At 40.7% G+C, this 22,286-nt stretch overlaps 1 protein-coding gene across 1 annotated transcript in view; it reads left to right on the top strand.

The window, feature by feature from the left end:
• The window catches only part of LOC124038708 (tyrosine-protein phosphatase non-receptor type 13-like), a 68,829-nt gene that overhangs the window by 5,738 nt on the left and 40,805 nt on the right, over positions 1–22,286 (top strand). Inside the window, exons 3-17 of the mRNA XM_046354793.1 lie at positions 194–357; positions 1,121–1,186; positions 1,485–1,664; positions 1,769–1,838; positions 2,980–3,069; positions 4,409–4,472; positions 5,099–5,237; positions 16,035–16,106; positions 16,337–16,511; positions 16,618–16,753; positions 16,879–17,017; positions 17,635–17,787; positions 18,564–18,749; positions 18,880–19,042; positions 19,151–19,406. Coding sequence (XP_046210749.1) covers positions 194–357; positions 1,121–1,186; positions 1,485–1,664; positions 1,769–1,838; positions 2,980–3,069; positions 4,409–4,472; positions 5,099–5,237; positions 16,035–16,106; positions 16,337–16,511; positions 16,618–16,753; positions 16,879–17,017; positions 17,635–17,787; positions 18,564–18,749; positions 18,880–19,042; positions 19,151–19,406 — 2,053 coding nt within the window. The remainder of the gene's footprint in view (positions 1–193; positions 358–1,120; positions 1,187–1,484; positions 1,665–1,768; positions 1,839–2,979; positions 3,070–4,408; positions 4,473–5,098; positions 5,238–16,034; positions 16,107–16,336; positions 16,512–16,617; positions 16,754–16,878; positions 17,018–17,634; positions 17,788–18,563; positions 18,750–18,879; positions 19,043–19,150; positions 19,407–22,286) is intronic.

Genomic DNA, 22,286 nt, shown 5'->3' with positions numbered 1-22,286 from the left:
CTGTTCTATACAGCTAGTAATAATAATGTCGTAACTACCGCATACTAAATACTACTTCAGTTGTACAGCTTAATATTACATACTGACCACATGCTAACTAAGGGGATATGGATTTGTGGAGAAATATGATTTAGAGACATTGATCAGGTATTGCATGTCATTTCCAGTATCTTTATTTCTGTTCCCTTCTCAGGACATAACAGTATGTGTAGCATCATAAGCCCCTCCTCCCTGCTGCTCTCGGGCACCGGCACACTGGCGTTTAAGAACTGTGCCCTATCAGACGAGGCGTGCCACTTTACTGCGCCAGAGATGCTGCGAGGCTGTGCTTCCTCAACCAAAGATGTTATGGAGAAGGTAGCACACACCGGACATAAGTCCCAACACACGTTTCCCGTAGGCACAGATCTAGAATCAGCTAACCCTCCCAAATCCTATCCTTATATATCAGGGGGCATAAATGTAAACCTAACATTAGATTAGCGTCTATCACAATGTGGTTTCTGATGTTGACATTAGTAACAGTTCTGCTGTTGACCGTTAGAGAGGTGTGAATGTGGTTTTTCATGGTTCACCTCAGAGAGAGAGAGGATTTACAGTATGATGTAATCCATCCCTCACATGGCCTCGGGCCAGCACCACTAACTAAAAGCATTAATGGCACTATCAGCACAAACACTGTTGCAGCGAGCTAAGTCCTTGTACTGAAGCTAATACACAAGGGGGCAGCACTAACATACTGTGTGTGTGTGTGTGTGTGTGTGTGTGGTGTGTGTGTGTGTGTGTGTGTGTGTGTGCGTGCGTGCGTGCGCCGTGTGTGTGCCATGTGTGCCGTGTGTGCGTGCGTGTGTACTCCTGATACAGTAGATGAAAGCACTTACAGCAGTGAGCCTCAAGTAATAACTCGCACATAACCCCATCTAGTGGTACGGAAAACCGTTTTTTTAAGTGCTGCCCTTGTGTAGACACTGCTTTGCCTGTGTAAACCAAACACAATACACCAGGATACACCATCTGCGCTGTTGAGGTGAATTGTTTTGGCAAACAGGGGTGTTTTCAGAAGGATTTCATGTTTGACTCATATTAAGTGTCATGCTCTAATCTGTCTGTCTTCTGCCAGATGCTGGTGTATTCACTGGGTATGACTCTCTACTGGTCTGTCAATTATCATCTACCTCAGAATCAGGTGAGGCCATTTTCTTTTCAAACAACACATATAGATTTATAAGACTTATCAGAGCAGTGATAACAAATGTGGCTCTCTGACATTACTATGGCCCTCAACGTTAATTTATTTAAAATCAGAGTAGCATTAAACTTGTACACAACAAAGTTAGTCTCTCAAGTCTTTCTCTCAAGCATGTTCTTCCAGTGGTTTCGGGCACACCACTACACTTCTCTTATTCTCTCTATTCCCGTATTGGTATTAGTACCTGGAGAGATATTGATACCTCGTCTATCGTCTCTATTCCTGTCTCTCCTAGCCGGTCCAGTTGAGTGACCACCTGAACGGCCTGCTAGTGAGTATGTGCGAGGACCTGGCCCACCGCAGGGTCAATCTGAACAGTATCCTGGAGTCCTGTTCGTCTCAGCACAAAGCCTCTCTCCTGCCTCCGCCCAACAGAGTAATACGACAGCTGGTGGAGGATGTCTTTCACGAAGCTGTGAGTGTGTGTCGGGGGGGATGGGGGGGGGTCTATCTATGTGTATGTGTGTGTCTGTCTCTCTGTAATGCCGCAATCTAATCAGTAGAATGCTTTTCTCTCAGGTGGACCGTGTGTCTGAGCCCTTTGTTCCACTGTGTGGGAGGAGTCAGATGATCAGAGAAAGGGTTAACGGTGAGGACCGCTTCTGAACAATCTCTATAGCCCTGTCTGGGATCTTGTCTGATTAGCTTTTTGTGACATTATGTCCAGATCGTTCATTGGACCTAATCTCCAGACCTTACAATAAACTAATCCGGTTGTAGTACTAGTAAACTGGGACAGGTCAGAGTGTCCAGGTCCCCTATCACTGTTAGAGGCTCTTAGCTCTAGATTTGAACTACTACCCTGACAAACAGCCGCATGACATCATCGTACATCACATCCTCTCTCAGCTCTTGTTTCCATGATAACAGAGTGATAATAGTGGGTAATAGGGATAAATAGAGTCATAAACAAAAACAAAATTCTAATCCCCCTGACTGCCACTATATTATCTTCCCAATGTGATTTGACTTCTGTTTGCTGAGTCTACCTAATAGTTTGGATTAGGTTGTTGTATGTCACGTGTAAACGTAAATAGGTCATTTTTACCTTTTAGCGTTACTGACAACACAAAGACGTAGACCACCTAAATTGTTCCTGCGGTAAGACTTTGGTAAAAAAGGATTAAGAGTTTAACCTTGAGGCACAGCAAGGATTAGGACCTGCAGTGATAACTAGTAATGTACGGATGCAGAGTAGACGCACACACACAAACACACACTTACAAACTCGAAGATGGAGTAGTTACCCAGGTCAAACGGACAGGCAGTCATACTTACCCCCATTTCTGGAACTTTGTGTTAGAAGCAATAAAGAAAATAAACTGTAAACATTTTGATCGCTGACCATACTATTTTGGCATCTATGGACTAACTGGCTTTAACGCCACAAACAAAGATATAGACAGCTAACGAAGCTGGGTAAGATTTGCGTTTTTCAACTGAAAAAACAACAACACTGTGCTATGGAAAGTCTATGGTATTTATGGAACGTGGAACATTGATTTTAACCTTTAAACCAGGTAAAGCCATTAGTCACTTGGTTGTTTACCTGGGTTGTATTCACAAAGCACTAAAGGGAAGAAAACTTGTTTCCATTTCCTTCTGCAAAACCGATTCTTATGTTTTGCTACGATATTGACTAATGAATATACCCCCTGGTTTTTTACGTGTTGTTTTACCTGGTATTTCCCCTGTTGTTCTACCTGGTATTTTACCTGGTGTTTTACCAGGTAAGCATGATCGGTATCCTGACTACAGTGAGGGCTGTGCGGCTGGAGCAGGGAGCAGACAGTACTCTAACAACTCTGGCACCAAGTCAGGTAAAATACATGGGTTAGAATGCTTTGGTAGGAACAAATGATAGAAAGTGTTTTGAACAGGATAATTAGTGTTCTTATTGGACAATTTGTTTTCTCTCATTTAGTGACTCCTGAAAACAATTACTGATGTACAGTCCATTCGGGAAATGACTTTTTCCACATTTTGTTACGTTACAGCCTTATTCTAAAATTGATTAAATGATTTACACACAATACCCCATAATGACAAAGCGACAGGTTTTTCGACATTTTTGCAAATATATTAAAAATGAGAAACCGAAATAGCTTCTTTACATATGTAACGGCTCTCTTCTATCTCCTCCTCTGACAAAGAGGTAGAACAAGGATCGGACCAAAATGCAGCGTGATGATGATTCATGATATTTTAATGAAGGTAAACCTATACATACAGAAACTACAAAAATAATGAAATAACGAAAACCGAAACAGCCCTATCTGGTGCAAACACAAAGACAGGAACAATCACCCACGAAACACTCACAGAATATGGCTGCCTAAATATGGTTCCCAATCAGAGACAACGATAATCACCTGACTCTGATTGGGAACCATATCAGGCCAAACATAGAAATAGACAAACCAGACACACAACATAGAATGCCCACCCAGCTCACGTCCTGACCAACACTAAAACAAGGAAAACACAAAAGAACTATGGTCAGAACGTGACAAAAGTACTAAGTAAAGTGTCTGAATACTTATGTAAATGTGATATTCCCGATTTTCATTTGTAATAAATTTGCAAACATTTCTAAAAAACAGTTTTTGCTTGGTCGTTATGGTGTATTGTGTGTAGAATGATGAGGGAAAAAATCAATCTACTACATTTTAGAATAAGGCTGTAACGAAACAAAATGTGGAAAAAGTCAAGGGGTCTGAATACTTAATGAATGCACTGTACATTGTGTGTATACATTTTGGATGTGCAAAGGGGTAGCTAGACAGAGCTCAGTGTTTTTAAAACTGTATATTTGTTACTACTGTACAACAAATTAGATTTCTATGTTTCACCTGTTTTTGAAGAATGTTGTAGATGGTCTAGATTAGGCACTCCTAATGGTTAATTTGCTCAGTACAGTTAGTGAGATAATATTGCATTTGACCATGGAAGCTGCTGAAATGTGTCCAAAGGGAAACCTTCCTTTTTTTAGTAATTGAGTGATATGTGTATACTTTTTATTGAAATAGATTCAACAGTATAATGTGTGATATATGTTTAGAATATTTAAGTATCTTTGAACGAAACAAATGTTTGTGTTAGGCCTATCTATTCCTTAAGTATGTGTTTTATCTGTGTCATTTGGTGTTTGTGTTACAGAGAGTTTACTTCACAAACCCTGGAGACAGAAACCCACCCCTGCATGCCCACCTAACATAGACAGGTATACACGCCTAACAAAGCAGATAAACACACACACACACACACACACACACACACACACACACACACACACACACACACACACACACACACACACACACACACACACACACACACACACACACACACACACACACACACACACACACACACACACACACACACACACACACACACACACACACACAACTGTGGGACTGACCTGTGTGTGACCTCAGGCCGTTAACAAGTAAGACTCTGGGGAAATACGCACTCAAACATCCATTACTGTGTCCTATACAATAATGGACATAAATAAATCATTTTAAATCAATAATTTTATGTTGATTACAATCAACTTGATAATGAGCAACTAATGTTGTGAAAGTATTGGAAAATGTGGACAAGTGTTTAGATTTTTTTGGATTGAGGCGTACGGTTGAAGCACTTTTTCTGAACATTCTATATCTGTCTCTCGCTACCTGTCGTCTTTAACTTGAGTGTCTGTCGCTCATCTCCCTTTCTCCCCTCCCCTTTCCCCTTCTGAATGTTCTCTCGCTCTCTCTCTCTCTTTCTCTCTGTCTCTCTTTGAATCTCTCTTTCTGACTCTCTTCTCTCTCTGACTCTCTTTCTCCACTGTCCCTCCAGACTGCCACAAGATCTCAGACACATGGGAAGTAGCAGTAGCCCCTACATTGGTGCCCCCTCAAAGGGTGCACCCCAACCCCACAGCCCCTTCATCAACTTCAGTGACTCCTCAGCCAGCCTCACCGAGAGGAAAGTCAAGGTAAATCTGTCTGTCTGTCACTCCATCATCTGTCCATACATCCATCCATCCGTCTATGATCTATCTATGGCAGGGTTCCTCAACTGGCGGCCAGCAGGCTGAATTCGACCCACAGGGGATTTTATTTGGCCCCCCAGGTTTAATTATTTGCCATTAAAGACTGTAAAAAAACAGCAAATCAGCTCCAAGTGATCTTCATTTTGGAAATCTGTTCCAAAGTATTCCCAATCATAACAAAGAGATGTGATAGTATACATACAGAACCAGTCAAAAGTTTGGACACAACTACTCATTCAAGGGTTATTCTTTATTTTCACTATTTTCTACATTGTAGAATAATAGTAAATATATCAAAACTATTAAATAACACATATAGTAACCAAAAAAGTGTTAAACAAATCAAAATGTTTTTCATATTTTAGATTTTTCAAAGTAGACACCTTTTGCCTTGATGACAGCTTTGCCCACACTGGGCATTCTCTCAACCAGCTTCACCTGGAATGTTTTTCCAACAGTCTTGAAGGAGTTCTCACATATGCTGATGTCGTGTCTTGGACTATCATTAATGTGAAGACTTTTATATTATCAAATCAATTCTCTATGTCTATGTTGTTTAAAGAGTTACTATTTCCCGAATTGAACTCTCTTCAGATATGTTCATATCTTATCAATAACAGTCACTTATTAATGTATTATTACCTCATCAGTCATATTCGGAATGTTGCAAACTCTTGGAAATCTAGCATAAGTGATGAATCAGCGGTATACCAATTGGCTTAACTATATATTTACTAACTAACTAAATAATCACACAGGTTATACATAGGTTATACATTGGTTACTAACATGATACAATGAAAAATCCCCAGTAGACTAAAACGATATGACGGCTTGTTAAACCAAAAGAAAGAGTGGGTGAAAAGACAAAGGACTCTACTATTGTACACACAGCTGATAACTATGCTCATGGAAATGCCACTAATTCCAAAGGATTTTCCATTTACATATTTACGATTGTATGCCTTTGTTGTCTCTCTGTTGAAATTGCCGGTCCGTCTGCTGGAAAGTCAGTTGACAGAAAGTCTCAGGTTTGTCCCCCAGATTCTTTGTAGTTATATAGTTGAAGTCAGAAGTTTACATACACTTAGGTTAGAGTCATAAAAACTCATTTTTCACCCACTCCACAAATTTCTTGTTAACAAACTATAGTTTTGGCAAGTCTGTTAGGACATCTACTTTGTGCATGACACAAGTAATTTTTCAACAATTGTTTACAGACAGATTATTTCACTCATAATTCACTGTATCAAAATTGCAGTGGGTCAGAAAATTACATACAATAAGTTAACTGTGCCTTTAAACAGCTTGGAAAATTGCAGAAAATTATGTTATGGCTTTAGAAGCTTCTGAAATGCTAATTGACATCATTTGAGTCAATTGAGGTGTACCTGTGGATGTATTTCAAGGCCTACCCTTTAAGATTTAGATGCACTATTGTAAAGTGACTGTTCCACTGGATGTCATAAGGTGAATGCACCAATTTGTAAGTCGCTCTGGATAAGAGCGTCTGCTAAATGACTTAAATGTAAAATGTAAATGTAAACTCAGTGTCTCTTTGCTTGACATCATGGGAAAATCAAAAGAAATCAGCCAAGGTCTCAGAAAAATTGTAGACCTCCACAAGTCTGGTTCATCCTTGGGGGCAATTTCTAAATGCCTGAAGGTACCACGTTCATCTGTACAAACAATAGTAGCCAAGTATAAACACCATGGGAGGATGCAGCCGTCATACCGCTCAGGAAGGAGACACATTCTGTCTCCTAGAGATGAACGTTATTTGGTGTGCAAAGTGCAAATAAATCCCAGAACAACAGCAAAGGACCTTGTGAAGATCCGGTAGGAAATAGGTACAAAGTGTCTATATCCACAGTAAAACGAGTCCTATATCGACATAACCTGAAAGGTCGCTCAGCAAGGAAGAAGCCACTGCTCCAAAACTGTAAAAAAATAAATAATAAAAAAGCCAGACTTCAGTTTGCAACTGTATATGGGGACAAAGATTGTACTTTTTGGATAAATGTCCTCTGGTCTGATGAAACAAAAACAGAACTGTTTGGCCATAATGACCATCGTTATGTTTGGAGGAAAAAGGGGGAAGCTTGCATGGGGTTGGCAGCATCATGTTGTGGGGGTGCTTTGCTGCAGGAGGGACTGGTGCACTTCACGAAATAGATGGCATTATGCGGGAGGAAAATTATGTGGATATATTGAAACAACATCTCAAGACATCAGTCTGGAAGTTAAAGCTTGGTTGCAAATGGGTCTTCCAATTGGACAATGACCCCAAGCATACTTCCAAAGTTGAGGCAAAATGGCTTAAGGACAACAAAGTCAAGGTATTGGAGTGGCCATCACAAAGCCCTGACCTCAATCTTATATAAAATGTGTGGGCAGAACTGAAAAAGCGTGTGCGAGCAAGGAGGCCTTCAAACCTGACTCAGTTGCACCAACTCTGTCAGGAGGAATGGGCCAAAATTCGCCCAACTTGTGGAAGGCTACCCGAAACGTTTGACCCAAGTTAAACAATTTAAAGGCAATACCACCAAATACTAATTGAGTGTATGTAAACTTCTGACCCATTTGGGAATGTGATGAAATAAATAAAATATTAAATAAATCATTCTTCCTACTATTATTCTGACATTTCACATTCTTAAAACAAAGTAGGTCAGTTAAAACTAACTGACCTAAAACAGTGAATTTGTACTAGGATTAAATGTCAGCAATTGTGAAAAACTGAGTTTAAATGTATTTGGATAAGGTGGATGTGGAGGTGGATGTCAACTGGTTAAGACTTCATATGAAAAACAATGATCTTGTTTAGAAGGCTAACATTACATTACACCTTCTCACAAATAGTTTAATATTTAATCGTATATGATCTCCCACATTTCGATATGACGCTGAAAACTGGGAAATATATACATTCAGATATACAGTTATGTTGTTATGCTGACCTTCATGTGATCCCCAGAAACAACTGATCTGACATAATTGGTCTGCGAGTACCCACGGACCACTCCAAATGTTTGGATTACAGAAATACTGTTTAATTATTCAACCTTTTGATGTTACCATACTGCAATGTCTCTCTCTGTGGTAACAAAGGGATTTAACTTCAATTTCTGAGAGTGGGAGAGACAGTTTTCCTGCAAGTATTTATGACTGTCATAAAACTGTGGATAGAGAGAGAGAGGGGAAAGGGGGTGACGCATATGATCCTCCCCCAAAGTGCACATCATGACACTGAGCACTTGTTGGCTGCTTTTCCTTCACTGCAGTCCAACTCATCCCAAACTATCTCAATTGGGTTGAGGTTGGGTGATTGTGGAGGCCAGGTCAGGTCATCTGATGCAGCACTCCATCACTCTCATTCTTGATCAAAAAGCCCTTACACAGCCTGGAAGTGTATTTTAGGTCATTGTCCTATTGTAAAACAATTGATAGTCCCACTAAATACAAACCAGATGGGATGGTGTATCGCTACAGAATGCTGTGGTAGCCATGCTGGTTAAGTGTGCCTTGAATTCTAAATAAATTACTGTCAGTGTCACCAGCAAAGCACCCCCACACCATCACACCTCCTCATCCATGCTTCACGGTAGGAACCACACATGTGGAGATCATCTGTTCACCTACTCTGCGTCTCACAAAGACATGGCGGTTGGAAACAAAAACCTCAAATTTAGACTCATCAGACCAAAGGACGGATTTCCACCAGTCTAATGTCCATTGCTCGTGTTTCTTGGACCAAGCAAGTCTTTTCTTATTATTGGTGTCATTTAGTAGTGGTTGATTTGCAGAAATTCAACCATGAATGCCTGATTCATTCATTATAAATGGCATATATATATATATATAATATATATATATGATTCACGCAGTCTCCTCTGAACAGTTGACGTTGAGATGTGTCTGTTACTTGAAGTCTGAAGCATTTATTTTTGCAGCAATCTGAGGTGCAGTTAACTCCAATGAACTTATCCTCTGCAGCAGAGGTAACTCTGGGTCTTCCTTTCCTGTGACGGTCCTCATGACAGACAGTTTCATCATAGCGCTTGATGTTTTTGCAACTGCACTTGAAGAAAGTTCTTGAAATGTTTCATATTGACTGACCTTCATGTCTTAAAGTAATGATGGACTGTCGTTTCTCTTTTCTTATTTGAGCTGTTCTTGCCATAATATGGACTTGGTCTTTTACCACATAGGGCTATCTTCTGTATACCACCCCTACCTTGTCACAATGTAACTGATTGGCTCAAACACATGAAAGAAATTCCACAAATTAACTTTTAATTGAAATGCATTCCAGGTGTGTGCAAAGCTGTCATCAAGGCAAAGGGTACATTTGACAGTGCAAAGCTGTCATCAAGGGTGGCTACTTTGAAAATTCTCAAATATAAAATATATTTAGATTAGTTTAACACTTTTTTGGTTATAACATTGATGTCATCACTATTATTCTACAATGTAGAAAATAGTAAAAAAATAAATAAAGAAAAACCCTTGAATGAGTAGGTGTGTCGACACTTTTAACTGGTATTGTATGTAAGCAAGGTTTCACATGATTATGTTTTAGTCAAATATTGCTTTAAATGATGTGCAGCTGATAAAGGCTTCATAAATCCTTCATAAACACAACATAAATGTGTTACAAATCATCTACACCTATGTGTTATGCTTTATAAAGAGTTCAAAAAAATGTGGCATGTGTAAGCAGAATGAAGGCTGAAGCCCATGTGAGTGTACAAAGCTGGATCAATATCAAATTGATCATTGGACATGTAAAAACAGAACGTAAACAGAATCTGTGTGGACTAAGCAAGGTAAACCAACAGGATGTGTCTGGTCTGGGCCATGTCTGATCTTGTGAAGGCTACTGGACACGCACATGGGTTAATCATATATAGACAAAACAGGTCTGAACATGTGAAGTCCTTTAGACAGGAACATTAGCATGTCATGCCACCAATAGAATCTATGCCCCAATATCTGAGCCAATAAGAGAATGGAAATTATGTAACAAAACAATATTCGTAAAATGGGGTGATGTAAGGGTAAGACTGTATAAAAGCCTAGCACTAAGAATGCAGATTCAGTTCTACCATGGAACTGCTCGGCTTCTGTTACTTTTGTAATAAAAGTCTAATTGAATTTACAAACTCCGGTATCTGAGAAGTATTTGATTAAACATTTTCCACAACATTTGCGGTTTTTCTGTTGTGCAGTAAGCACACATGATGTGATTTGGCCACCAATGGACTGGGTGAAGTAAAAGGCCAGCAACACCGTATTATTCAGAGCCCAATGAAATGACACCGCATATACATATCAAGCCTGCATAACACGTTACAGACTTATTTGTCGATCTGTAATGCTAGCTAGCTGTGCAGCCTGTTTGCAATGGGCAGCAAGCCCAGCTAGTAGTGCTGAAGAGACATTATTCAAGTCGAAGTTGAATATTAGTATTGGTGAAGGATCTGTTATCCAGCCAGCTCAAACTTAACTTCAGGACTTCAGTCTGTCTGCTGTCTGCAGGTCAACATAAAACATTAATAGCATCTACCCAACCTCTTAGCTGAATGGTTATTGACACGTTTGTTCTATAACGCGTGGGACGTTTATTTAGAAAAAGTTCAGAAATTTTGTGACCTGGAAGCACTTTTTTAGTGTTGCTGATGAGTCGCTGATCATCTGAGGTCACAAATCAAAGGCCCCACGTGTACTGCCACTGGACAGCGAAAAACAGGTAAGTTAACCTTTATTGTAATTTAAATTAACTTGTAGTAGTAGTTAAGTGCTGAGTTACATTACAAACAATTTCAGTGACTTCACAGCAATTGCTATCTAGCCAACATTTTGCCAGCTAGAATGCTCAGCTAAAATCCCCCTAGATACAGCCATGTCTCAGTCATGCCATGAGATCTGTACATGAAAGAATCTGTACATAATACAAATTGAATCGAGTTCTCATTTAGAGTTTCTGGTGCACAGAATTTCCCTTATCCAGAAGGTGTGACAAAGGAATTTCCTAACAGACCTGCTAACTTACTTTGTTGTTACTTTTAAGGTTGGAACCAACATGCAGTGCCTCCAGCAGGAAGAGAGGCTAGAACCATTTGTCTGCCAGCACAGGGACAAGCTACACTATTCACAGACCTGTGTAATGTTCAATGTAATTTTATTGCCAGACTTTTTGAAACTTTTTTAAATGATTTATATTGTTTTAACAATGTACAAATAAATGGAAATGTATGTTTTAAACATGTCTTTAATATTTATTTGCTTTAGCTGTTAGTGATAATTCCCTAAGTGTTTACATCATTGAGCCTTTATGTATTGGTTATGAATGCCCAAATGTGTCTGGCTTTATAGTAAGTAAAGCATCATATGATATAAGACATTTATATATGTGTTATGAATGACCAAAGGAGTCTGAGTTTAAATTAAGTATAGTGGCATGCGATATAGAGTCTTTATGGATGTGTTATGAATTATCTGTTAGGTTCTAAATATCAGAGTCTAAACTCAACTGACACTATGAAAGCTTAAACCAAGTTTATTCAGCCGAAACGATCGAACAGCTGAACAGACAAAAGACATATTCACGCAAGCACTGATATTTAACCCTTTCTAATATGCTGAGTCTCCTCCTATATATCTGAACAGCCAATGCATCTCTGTTGCTAGACAGAACCTTAGTGATGTCTGTTCTTCCTCACTTCATCTGACCTGACCTCTGCCCCAAAGTGCTCACTCCATCCCAACTCATGGCTGTCATGTTGACTCTTATCAGACTGCGTCTTTCCTCCTCCCATATGATCCCTGATGGCTAACAATAACATGTCTTGACATAATGTAAAGATGATAAATTACCCTCTCTCCCTCAGTGAAAGGAATATGTCTCTAATCAATGCCACATCCTACTGAGGTAGCGCAGCACTGTACAGTCGTGGCCCAAAAAATTGTACTCTGGACAATAATCTTGAGGCATTGATGTGAAAGCATATACATGTCACGCCTTGGTTATTGTATTTTGTGGTTTTGGTATATGTTTGGGTAGGCCAGGGTGTGACATGGGTATGTTGTGTTTCGTATTGGGGTTTGTATTAATTGGGATTGTGTATGATTAGGGGTGTGTCTAGTTAGGCTTGGCTGCCTGAGGCGATTCTCAATTGGAGTCAGCTACTTATCGTTGTCTCTGATTGGGAACCATATTTAGGTAGCCTGAGTTCACGTTGTATTTTGTGGGTGTTTGTTCCTGTCTTAGTGTTCTAGTCACCAGATAGGCTGTAATAGGTTTTCGTTTCGTTTGTTGTTTTCATATACAGTTATTTCATGTACCGCTATTATCTTCATTAAAGTCATGAGTAACCTACACGCTGCATTTCGGTCTGACTCTCTTCATACAACAGACGAACGACGTTACAATACAGTCGTGGCCAAAAGTTTTGAGAATGACACAAATATGAATTGTTACAAAGTCTGCTGCCTCAGTTTGTATGATGGCAATGTGCATATACTCCAGAATGTTATGAAGAGTGATCAGATGAATTGCAATTAATTGCAAAGTCCCTCTTTGCCATGCAAATGAACTTAATCCCACAAAAACCATTTCCACTGCATTTCAGCCCTGCCACAAAAGGACCAGCTGACATCATGTCAGTGATTCTCACGTTAACACAGGTGTGAGTGTTGACGAGGACAAGGCTGGAGATCACTCTGTCATGCAGATTGAGTTCAAATAACAGACTAAAAGCTTCCAAAGGAGGGTGATGCTTGGAATCATTGTTCTTCCTCTGTCAACCATGGTTACCTGCAAGGAAACACGTGCCGTCATCATTGCATTGCACAAAAAGGTCTTCACAGGCAAGGATAATGCTGGCAGTAAGATTGCACCTAAATCAATCATTTATCAGATCATCAAGAACTTCAAGGAGAGTGGTTCAATTATTGTGAAGAAGGTTTCAGGCGTCCAAGAACGTCCAGCAAGCGCCAGGACCGTCTCCTAAAGTTTATTCAACTGCGGGATCGGGGCACCACCCGTACAGAGCTTGCTCAGGAATGGCAGCAGGCAGGTGTGAGTGCATCTGCACGTACAGTGAGGCAAAGACTTTTGGGGGATGGCCTGGTGTCAAGAAGGGTAGCAAAGAAGCCACTTCTCTCCAGGAAAACATCAGGGACAGACTGATATTCTGCAAAAGGTACAGGACTGCTGAGCACTGGGGTAAAGTAATTTTCTCTGATGAATCCACTTTCCGATTGTTTGGGGCATCTGGAAAAAAGCTTGTCCGGAGAAGACAAGGTGAGCGCTACCATCAGTCCTGCGTCATGTCAACAGTAAAGCATCCTGAGACCATTCATGGGGTAGCTTCTCAGCCAAGGGAGTGGGCTCACTCACAATTTTGACACAGCCATGAATAAAGAATGGTACCAACACATCCTCCGAGAGCAACTTCTCCCAACCATCCAGGAACAGTTTGGTGATGAACAATGCCTTTTCCAGCATGATGGACCACCTTGCCATAAGGCAAAAGTGACAACTAAGTGGCTTGGGGAAGAAAATATATATATTTGGTCCATGGCCAGTAAACTCCCCAGACCTTAATCCCATTGAGAACTTGTGGTCAATCCTCGAGAGGCGGGTGGACAAACAAAAACCCACAAATTCTGACAAACTCCAAGCATTGATTATGCAAGAATGGGCTGCCTTCAGTCATCATGTGGCCCAGAAGTTAATTGACAGCATGCCAGGGCGGATTGCAGAGGTCTTGAAAAAGAAGAGTCAACATCGTAAATATTGACTCTTTGTATCAACTTCATGTAATTGTCAAGAAAAGCCTTTGATACTTATGAAATGCTTGTAATTATACTTCAGTATTCCATAGTAACATCTGACTATAATACTATGTAAGACACTGAAGCAGCAAGCAAACTTTGTGGAAATTAATATTTGTGTCATTCTCAAAACTTTTGGCCATGACTGTATATGCTTTCACATCAATGCCTCAAGATTATTGTCCAGAGTACAATTACCCCAACATCTATCCTTTTATATGATGCATTAATCAGTAAAGAAACTAAGCCAACCCAATTATGGCTGTTAAGGTAGCTCCCAGACCCAACCCCTCTGCATGTCTACAGTGGAATCTAGTATTTCTATCTCTCTCTTTAGCTCCACTTCCTCTGTCATAGCATCTTCATGCTCACCCATTATGCAGCTGGATCTCTCTTCACATGAGAATTGTGAACCCACTGACGAGAGACATGACAATCATTACCGCTGTAGGTGCTGCAAGGAGTTCTGTGTGTGGACCAGACCAACACTGTCCCAACCCCCCCGCCTGGTGTATCTTTATGTACACTCAATCTCCAGAATTCAGCCTGTGCTCTCGGTTATCTCCTGTGTCTCGCTACAAAGAAGTATTACAGGACACTACATGAAGTGTCAATAAATAGGTTATTAACGTTCTGCTTATTTATAAAGTTATCTCATGATCCATAGGGTGTGAGAGGTATTTGTGATAGAACACGTAACACAGTCAAAAAGTCATAATTATTGTTCAACTCTGCCCATTTCCACAAGTTATCTTTTTTATATTTATTTTTAAATCTAACTAATGAAGTCCCAAGTTTGATGGGTTGGTCCACCAGACCTTCTGCACATTTGGGCAGAAGTATCTAGGAATGAGATTAGCTATAATGTGACTAAGATGTTATCACTGTAGAGCGTATGCCATCCTTCAGCACAACATGTCACCCTTTATAAAGCCAATGTTTAAATCATATTCGACATACCGTGTTATGTCACTTTAGACATGGGTGATTATGTCACACAGTTAGGCCACATTTATGAACCCTTTATAAAGCATGACATACACTTATAGATGCTTTGTAACACATTTATGCAGTGCTTATGAAGGCATTATGAAGGCTTCATGAAGCCTTTATAAGCTGAATGTGATTTAAAGAGGGACCCAAATATTATATCTGTTTGGGCTTTTTGTGGACTATTTGCAGTCTACAATTTATTTGTAATTATGTTCCGGCCCCCTGACCCGAGAAAAAATCAGCCCGCTGCTGAATTTGGTTGATGATCCCTGATCTATGGCAGCCTGTGATGTGGGTTGATGTTCTTCTGAGACCCCGTCGAGTTATCTTCTGAGCTCTGGGGGTGATAATACACGAATAATATGCGACAAAATGCATGACTCTGAGTCATACATTCTATAGATTCCATACTTCTTTTTACTCTCAACATTTTTCCTCTGACGCATTCAGCTCCTTCACAGTTTAAGATATAATCCCAGTCTCATACACTAAAGCAAATATGATAATTAGATTGATTTGTATGTTACTCAATGAACGTTCATTGAAAATCATTTGTCTTTGAAAACTAGGATGTGTACGCACAGCGTACTTTGAAAACTAGAATGTGTATGGGGATGAAACGAAGATACAGTAAGCTGGGTGTAGTCAGCGTAGCCTGTGACGTCACTGCCCCAGTTCGATCGAGGTAGCTGTCACCTCCAACCCAGTTCTGGTTTATCAGTCTTGACTTGAAACTGCAGTGCTGCTGGAGCATGGTGACGGTCATAGTCAGGACTGATGCATCCTGTGTGTGTGAAGGTGTGTGTGTGTATTGTGGTGTATGAATTGTTTCCATGTGTAGTGATGTTAGCATGATGTGATTGTGTATCTGCATTGCTGTGTTTACATCGTGTTGTGTCTTTTCAGGCTCTGGGTCCTGAGTTTATCAGGATGGCTGACGAACCCCATGTAGGTCTGGAGCTTCCCGGATCCATAGTGGTAAAAACATAAACTTTTTTTCTATAATTGTTTTGGAAGATTTATGTTTTGGGGTTTTGAGTCTATTTTTTGTTGACTAAAGATTGGTCTCTCTCTCTCTCTCTCTCTCTCTCTCTCTCTCTCTCTCTCTCTCTCTCTCTCTCTCTCTCTCTCTCTCTCTCTCTCTCTCTCTCTCTCTCTCTCTCTCTCTCTTCTCTCCCCCTCCACCTAATCCATCTTCTTCCGACCAGTCTAAGAAGGGCAGGTCTTGTTCGTCCCAGAGAGAGGTTAGTGTGGTGTTGCCCAGTGGTCAGTCTGTATTGGTCAGATGTGACAAAAAGTCCAGAGGGAGAGACGTGTTCGACATGGTGGTGGCTCACGCTAACCTGGTAGAGCACTTCTACTTCGGACTGGCCTTCATAGATGGTAAGAAACTGACAACAACCCATCTTATGTGTCTCATAAACATATACTGTAGTTGATTTATTGATTTATATTCATACTACATATACTATGTCATTCTTTCTTTTAGATGATGAATATTTTTTCCTGGACCACGAGATTAAAATCTCAAAAGTTGCTCCTGACAGTTGGAAAAAAGTAGTGTCGACTTCTTTTCTTCTTTTTCTACGGGTCAAGTTTTTCGTTGAAGACATCTCTTTCATATTGTGAGTCTGATCATTATTTTATATCTTTCATTTCACTGAAAAGTATCTAGTTTTGGTATCATGAACTGTTAGTGAAATGCAGTTATTAGTTGTCTCTTTAAAGAACTGCACATTGGGTGTTCCAGACACAGGCTGACGCGTCACCAATACTACTTGCAGCTGCGGAAGGATATCCTAGAGGACAGGTTGTACTGCAATGAGGAGACGTGCATGTTCCTGGCGGCTCTTGCTCTTCAGGCAGAGTTTGGGGATTACATGTCTGAGGTAAACTGAGTGAACCACTGTCTCAGAAACAAAATTTTTCTCCAGTGTTTTTCTTTTCTTTAATGATCTACATTTTTATTTTATTTAAGTCAGTTAAGAACAAATTCTTATTTACAATGACAGCCTAGGAACAGTGGGATAATAACTTCTTTGTTCAGGGGCAAAACAACAGATTTGTACCTTGTCAGCTCGGGGATTCAACCTAGCAACCTTTCGGTTACTGGCCCAACGCTCTAATGACCAGGCTTACATGCCACCCCATAATGGATTAGGTTCTCCATAAAATCCTGAGAGATTGTATGGCTCTTAATCATTCTTCCAGCCAACGCAGTATGTTTATGAGGAAGTAGTATCTCATTGATAGACCTGTTATATCTGTCCTGTAAAACATCAATGGCAATGTATCTTATTGACAGACCTGGGTAATGTTCAGTATGGCACACACAACCAAAACATTTTGAAATAGAAAAAAAATTAAGTCAAGGTAGTCCCTCTCTGTTGCAGTTAGTTTTATTTAGTTTGGTACCTATTGAATGCAATCCTGTTATATCTGTATGGTAAAGACTACTACATTAGTGTCAGTATATGTCATTGACAGGCCTGTTATCTCTGTTCAGTTGTATGGTAGGAACTACTACCAGCCGGAGCAGTATGTGTCTAAGAGAATGCTGGAGAAGATGGCTCTTCCCACTCTAAAGGAGGAGTTGTCACGGTTCCACGCCAACAATGCCGAGATGCTGCCCGAGGAGGCTGAGACCGAGTTCCTAAAAGTAAGAAAATTGAACAGTGGTTGAACACTGTATTAAATCTATTATTATTTGCAGAAATCAAAGTTTTGGAAATGAATCCCCAGTTCAGATTCATAAGACGAGACAAGACAGTTTCCTGCAGTTTTAGAACGAAGTATGCTTGATCTGAACAGCCTAGTTTTAGAATGGCTCATGTCTGCTGCTGGAGTCAACATGTCAAATCTTTTGCTAAAGTCTTGCAATGAGACGGATCTGTTTATCCATTCAGAGAACAATGAGCTGATGTTCTGTTTTAGCCTAACAATAAGTTAGCTAGCCTAGCTTGCTGATACTTCTCTGACAAAATACCAATGTGTGGTCTGTTTCTGGTGCATATATTTCTTAATACTAGTTTGCTACAACAACTTGCTACAACAAGTGGCCACTTGTTTCAAAATTTCATCACGTCATTGTAAAGAGGCACCATTAAAGTGGAAATGGTCTCAACTGTACATCTCGTTTGTTTGATCTGAATGCCCGTTCTTCAGTCAGTTTTACAACACAACTTTCTAAAACTGGGTCATTTTGTCTCGTCTTATTTTTGCTGATGTATCTCAACTGAGCTTAAAGATACAGTAAAACAAAGCTTCTATTATTGCAAATCATAATCAATTGAGTGCTTGCCCTTTAAATTTTCTTTAATCTATTTTGGTTCCTAGGACCCTTTTTTACATGTATACACAAGAAGATGTTGAATTGAGCATGTTCTCCTTTACTGAGATCAACCTTGCAACACACTTGTTCTATCTACTCTCTAGATCGCTCAGCAGCTGCCAGAGTATGGGATGGTGTTCCATCGGGTATGCCGGGAGAAGAAGCCGGTGGTGGGGGAGCTGGTGCTGGGAGTCTGTGCCACTGGAATCATTGTCTATGAGCTGAAGAACCACCTCCGTACCGTCACACAACGATTCCTCTGGAGGGAGACCGATACCATCTCTGCCAATGTGAGTACTACTGGAATACTAGTGTTGTATTCTATACTGTGCTTTCAGATGTGTGTTTGACATTAACAGCTGCAATGCTCTTGATTTAAAAGACAAGCCCCTGACGATTGTCTCTCTCCCCCTTCCCCAGCGTCGTAAGCTGACAATAGAGTGTGGTGGTCCCAGCAGTAAGAAGCACAGTTTTGTGACAGAGAGTTCTAAGATTGCTCAGTACCTTCTTAGTCTCTGCTCCGCACAGCACAAGTTCCACAGTGAAATGACCTCCAGGCAACTCAACTACAGCATCGCTCAAGGTACGGGGCTCTTAGAGCACAAAGTCAGGCAGGAAGGCATGCATGCACGCACACACACAAACACACACACATTTGTTTATTCATTATGATTATTTGTTGTAATTTCAGATGAAAACATTGAGAAGTACCAGTCTATCTGTCGGACACGTGACTCCCATATGAAGCGTCTTTCATGTTCCGAGGTCGTCCTGAACAGTGTAGAGATACCGGCCAACCTCAGCCAACGCGAGTCGCTAAGTAAGTTGTGTGATGACATCACATCGAAGGTGGAGGCATGTCTACGGCAACAAAGTGAGATGAGAGAAATCAACAGAGATCTACCCGAACCATGCCCACTGTCAGAGGTGAAGGAACAGGCCTTGAGGTAACATTACATAACACTACATAACACCACATGCAGGTAACTGCCAAAATAAAGGAAACACCAACATAAAGTTTCTTTATAGGGCGTTGGGCCACCCAGAGCTGCCAGAACAGCTTCAATGCCCCTTGGCATAGATTCTAAAATTGTCTGGATCTTTTATTGGAGGGATGCAACACCATTCTTCCCTGAGAAATTCCATACTTTGGTGTTTTATTGTTGGAAAGCAGTCTCCAATAAGTGTTTAATTTGGTTGAGATTTGGCCATTTTATACATGACCTTAAGCATGATGGGATGTTTATTACTTAATTAACTCAGGAAGCACCTGCTTTCAATAGGCTTTGTATCCTTCATTTACTCAAGTGTTTCCTTTATTTTGGCAGTTACCTGTACGTAACTATATAACACGACAGCACAATGGACTTCATCATCAATAAAATGCTTTTCACTTGAGCTCAGAGCATCCTGCATTCTATGGTGGTAATTCACCTCATCTACTGTGTTTTTCTACGAAATTAGTCCCTTTTGAGTAGTGTAACTTGGTGTCATTTTTATTTTATTTCACCTGATTTTAAACACCCACACAGGGTGTGGTCCTCAGTTGGTAGAGCATGGCGCTTGTAACGCCAGGGTAGTGGGTTCGATCCCCGGGACCACCCATACGTAGAATGTATGCACACATGACTGTAAGTCGCTTTCGATAAAAGCGTCTGCTAAATGGCATATTATATTATTATATTATTATAGGGAAATCCGAAGTTAAACTTCAGATCTTTTCGCGTCTATGCTGTGTGTTTCATGATAAAATGATGTACATTTATGTCTGACTATATGTCTTGCGAGGGACGGCATTATCACGCATTAGTTCATTTGGAACCACCTACAAAACATGTACATGTGCGGACTCATTACTTCCTGTTTACAACCTGGTGCTACGGTTTACGTTTGTCTGCACTGCACTTAGTTCGATCTGAAGCTTTTGAATGGGCTGATGGTGAAACAGTGAATAAGAAAAAAGCTAATGTTATTCTGATGAGCTACTGATGTTCACTTGGCTATAGTAAGTAGCCTGGCAAGGCACACATTAGGCGAGTGACTTATCAGGGGATAACCTTATGACTAACGTCACCTAGCTAGAGGTGAAAGAAACGCACACCTTTTTAGGCGAGGTGCTGGCTAGCGGAGTAGAACACTTGAAAAATTAAAGGAGAGCCGCACACACTAGGAGCTCAGATGCAATAATTGAATAACCTAACGTCCGTCACCGAGCTAACATGTGATGTCAAAAGTGGATGAAGACCTGGATAGATGAAATGTCAACACAGATGGGATACATTATATGAACTTGACAATAAGATACAACAATGACATACTCAAGTGTTCTCCGTGGAGAGGAAGGTGTCTGTCTGGCCGGCCATGGTTTCACTTCTGTGGCCATGCAGAGCAGAGGGGTGCTGGGATTGCTCCTGTATGGCTCAGTTGGTAGAGCATGTCGCTTGAAATGCCAGGGATGTGGGTTCAATTACAACAGGGAACTGTATTCACTCACTACTGTAAGTTGCTCAATTTAAGTGTGTCTGTTAAATTACTAAAATGTATATGGGTGGCCTAAGAGAAAATGGCATATAGGCAACTGCAATATAAGTTCTCACAAAAAATACATTTTTGACAAAAGCTGTGTCCCTTCTAGACAAAACTGGATTTACCCTCCATCCTCCTTACTGCTCTTTTCCACTTTGAAAGGTATGTTAATTTCTTGGCTGGCCCATTCTCATCCCCCTTGGTTGTGTCGCTACAAGCTGTAAATAAAAAGACACAGAAAAACTAAATGTCTAGTATATGGCACCAAAAGCTTATGGAGATGATACACTGACTGTATGGCAGAGGGGCTTATTGACCTTGTCATGAAAAAAAAAATGACGGGCCTCCCGGGTGGTGCAGTGGTTAAGGGCGCTGTACTGCAACCCCGGCTGTGCCACCAGAGACTCTGGGTTTGTGCCTAGCGTCGTCCATGTTAGGGAGGGTTTCGCCGGTAGGGATATCCTTGTATCATCGCGCACCAGTGACTCCTGTGGCGGGCCGGGCGCAGTGCGTGCTAACCAAGGTTGCCAGGTGCACGGTGTTTCCTCCGACACATTGGTGCGGCTGCCTTCAGGTTTGGATGCGCACTGTGTTAAGAAGCAGTGCGGCTTGGTTGGGTTGTGTATCGGAGGACGCATGACTTTCAACCTCCGTCTCTCCTGTAGCGATTTTTTTATTTTATTTTATTTCACCTTTATTTAACCAGGTAGGCAAGTTGAGAACAAGTTCTCATTTACAATTGCGACCTGGCCAAGATAAAGCAAAGCAGTTCGACAGATACAACGACACAGAGTTACACATGGAGTAAAACAAACATACAGTCAATAATACAGTATAAACAAGTCTATATACAATGTGAGCAAATGAGGTGAGAAGGGAGGTAAAGGCAGAAAAGGCCATGGTGGCAGAGTAAATACAATATAGCAAGTAAAACACTGGAATGGTAGTTTTGCAATGGAAGAATGTGCAAAGTAGACATAAAAATAATGGGGTGCAAAGGAGCAAAATAAATTAATTAATTAAATACAGTTGGGAAAGAGGTAGTTGTTTGGGCTAAATTATAGGTGGGCTATGTACAGGTGCAGTAATCTGTAAGATGCTCTGACAGTTGGTGCTTAAAGCTAGTGAGGGAGATAAGTGTTTCCAGTTTCAGAGATTTTTGCAGTTCGTTCCAGTCACTGGCAGCAGAGAACTGGAAGGAGAGGCGGCCAAAGAAAGAATTGGTTTTGGGGGTGACCAGAGAGATATACCTGCTGGAGCGTGTGCTACAGGTGGGAGATGCTATGGTGACCAGCGAGCTG

Source organism: Oncorhynchus gorbuscha, linkage group LG06 (assembly GCF_021184085.1).
Source record: "Oncorhynchus gorbuscha isolate QuinsamMale2020 ecotype Even-year linkage group LG06, OgorEven_v1.0, whole genome shotgun sequence".
In the NCBI taxonomy this organism is placed as follows: Eukaryota; Metazoa; Chordata; class Actinopteri; order Salmoniformes; family Salmonidae; genus Oncorhynchus; species Oncorhynchus gorbuscha.
This window is presented reverse-complemented; position numbering and strand designations above follow the sequence as displayed.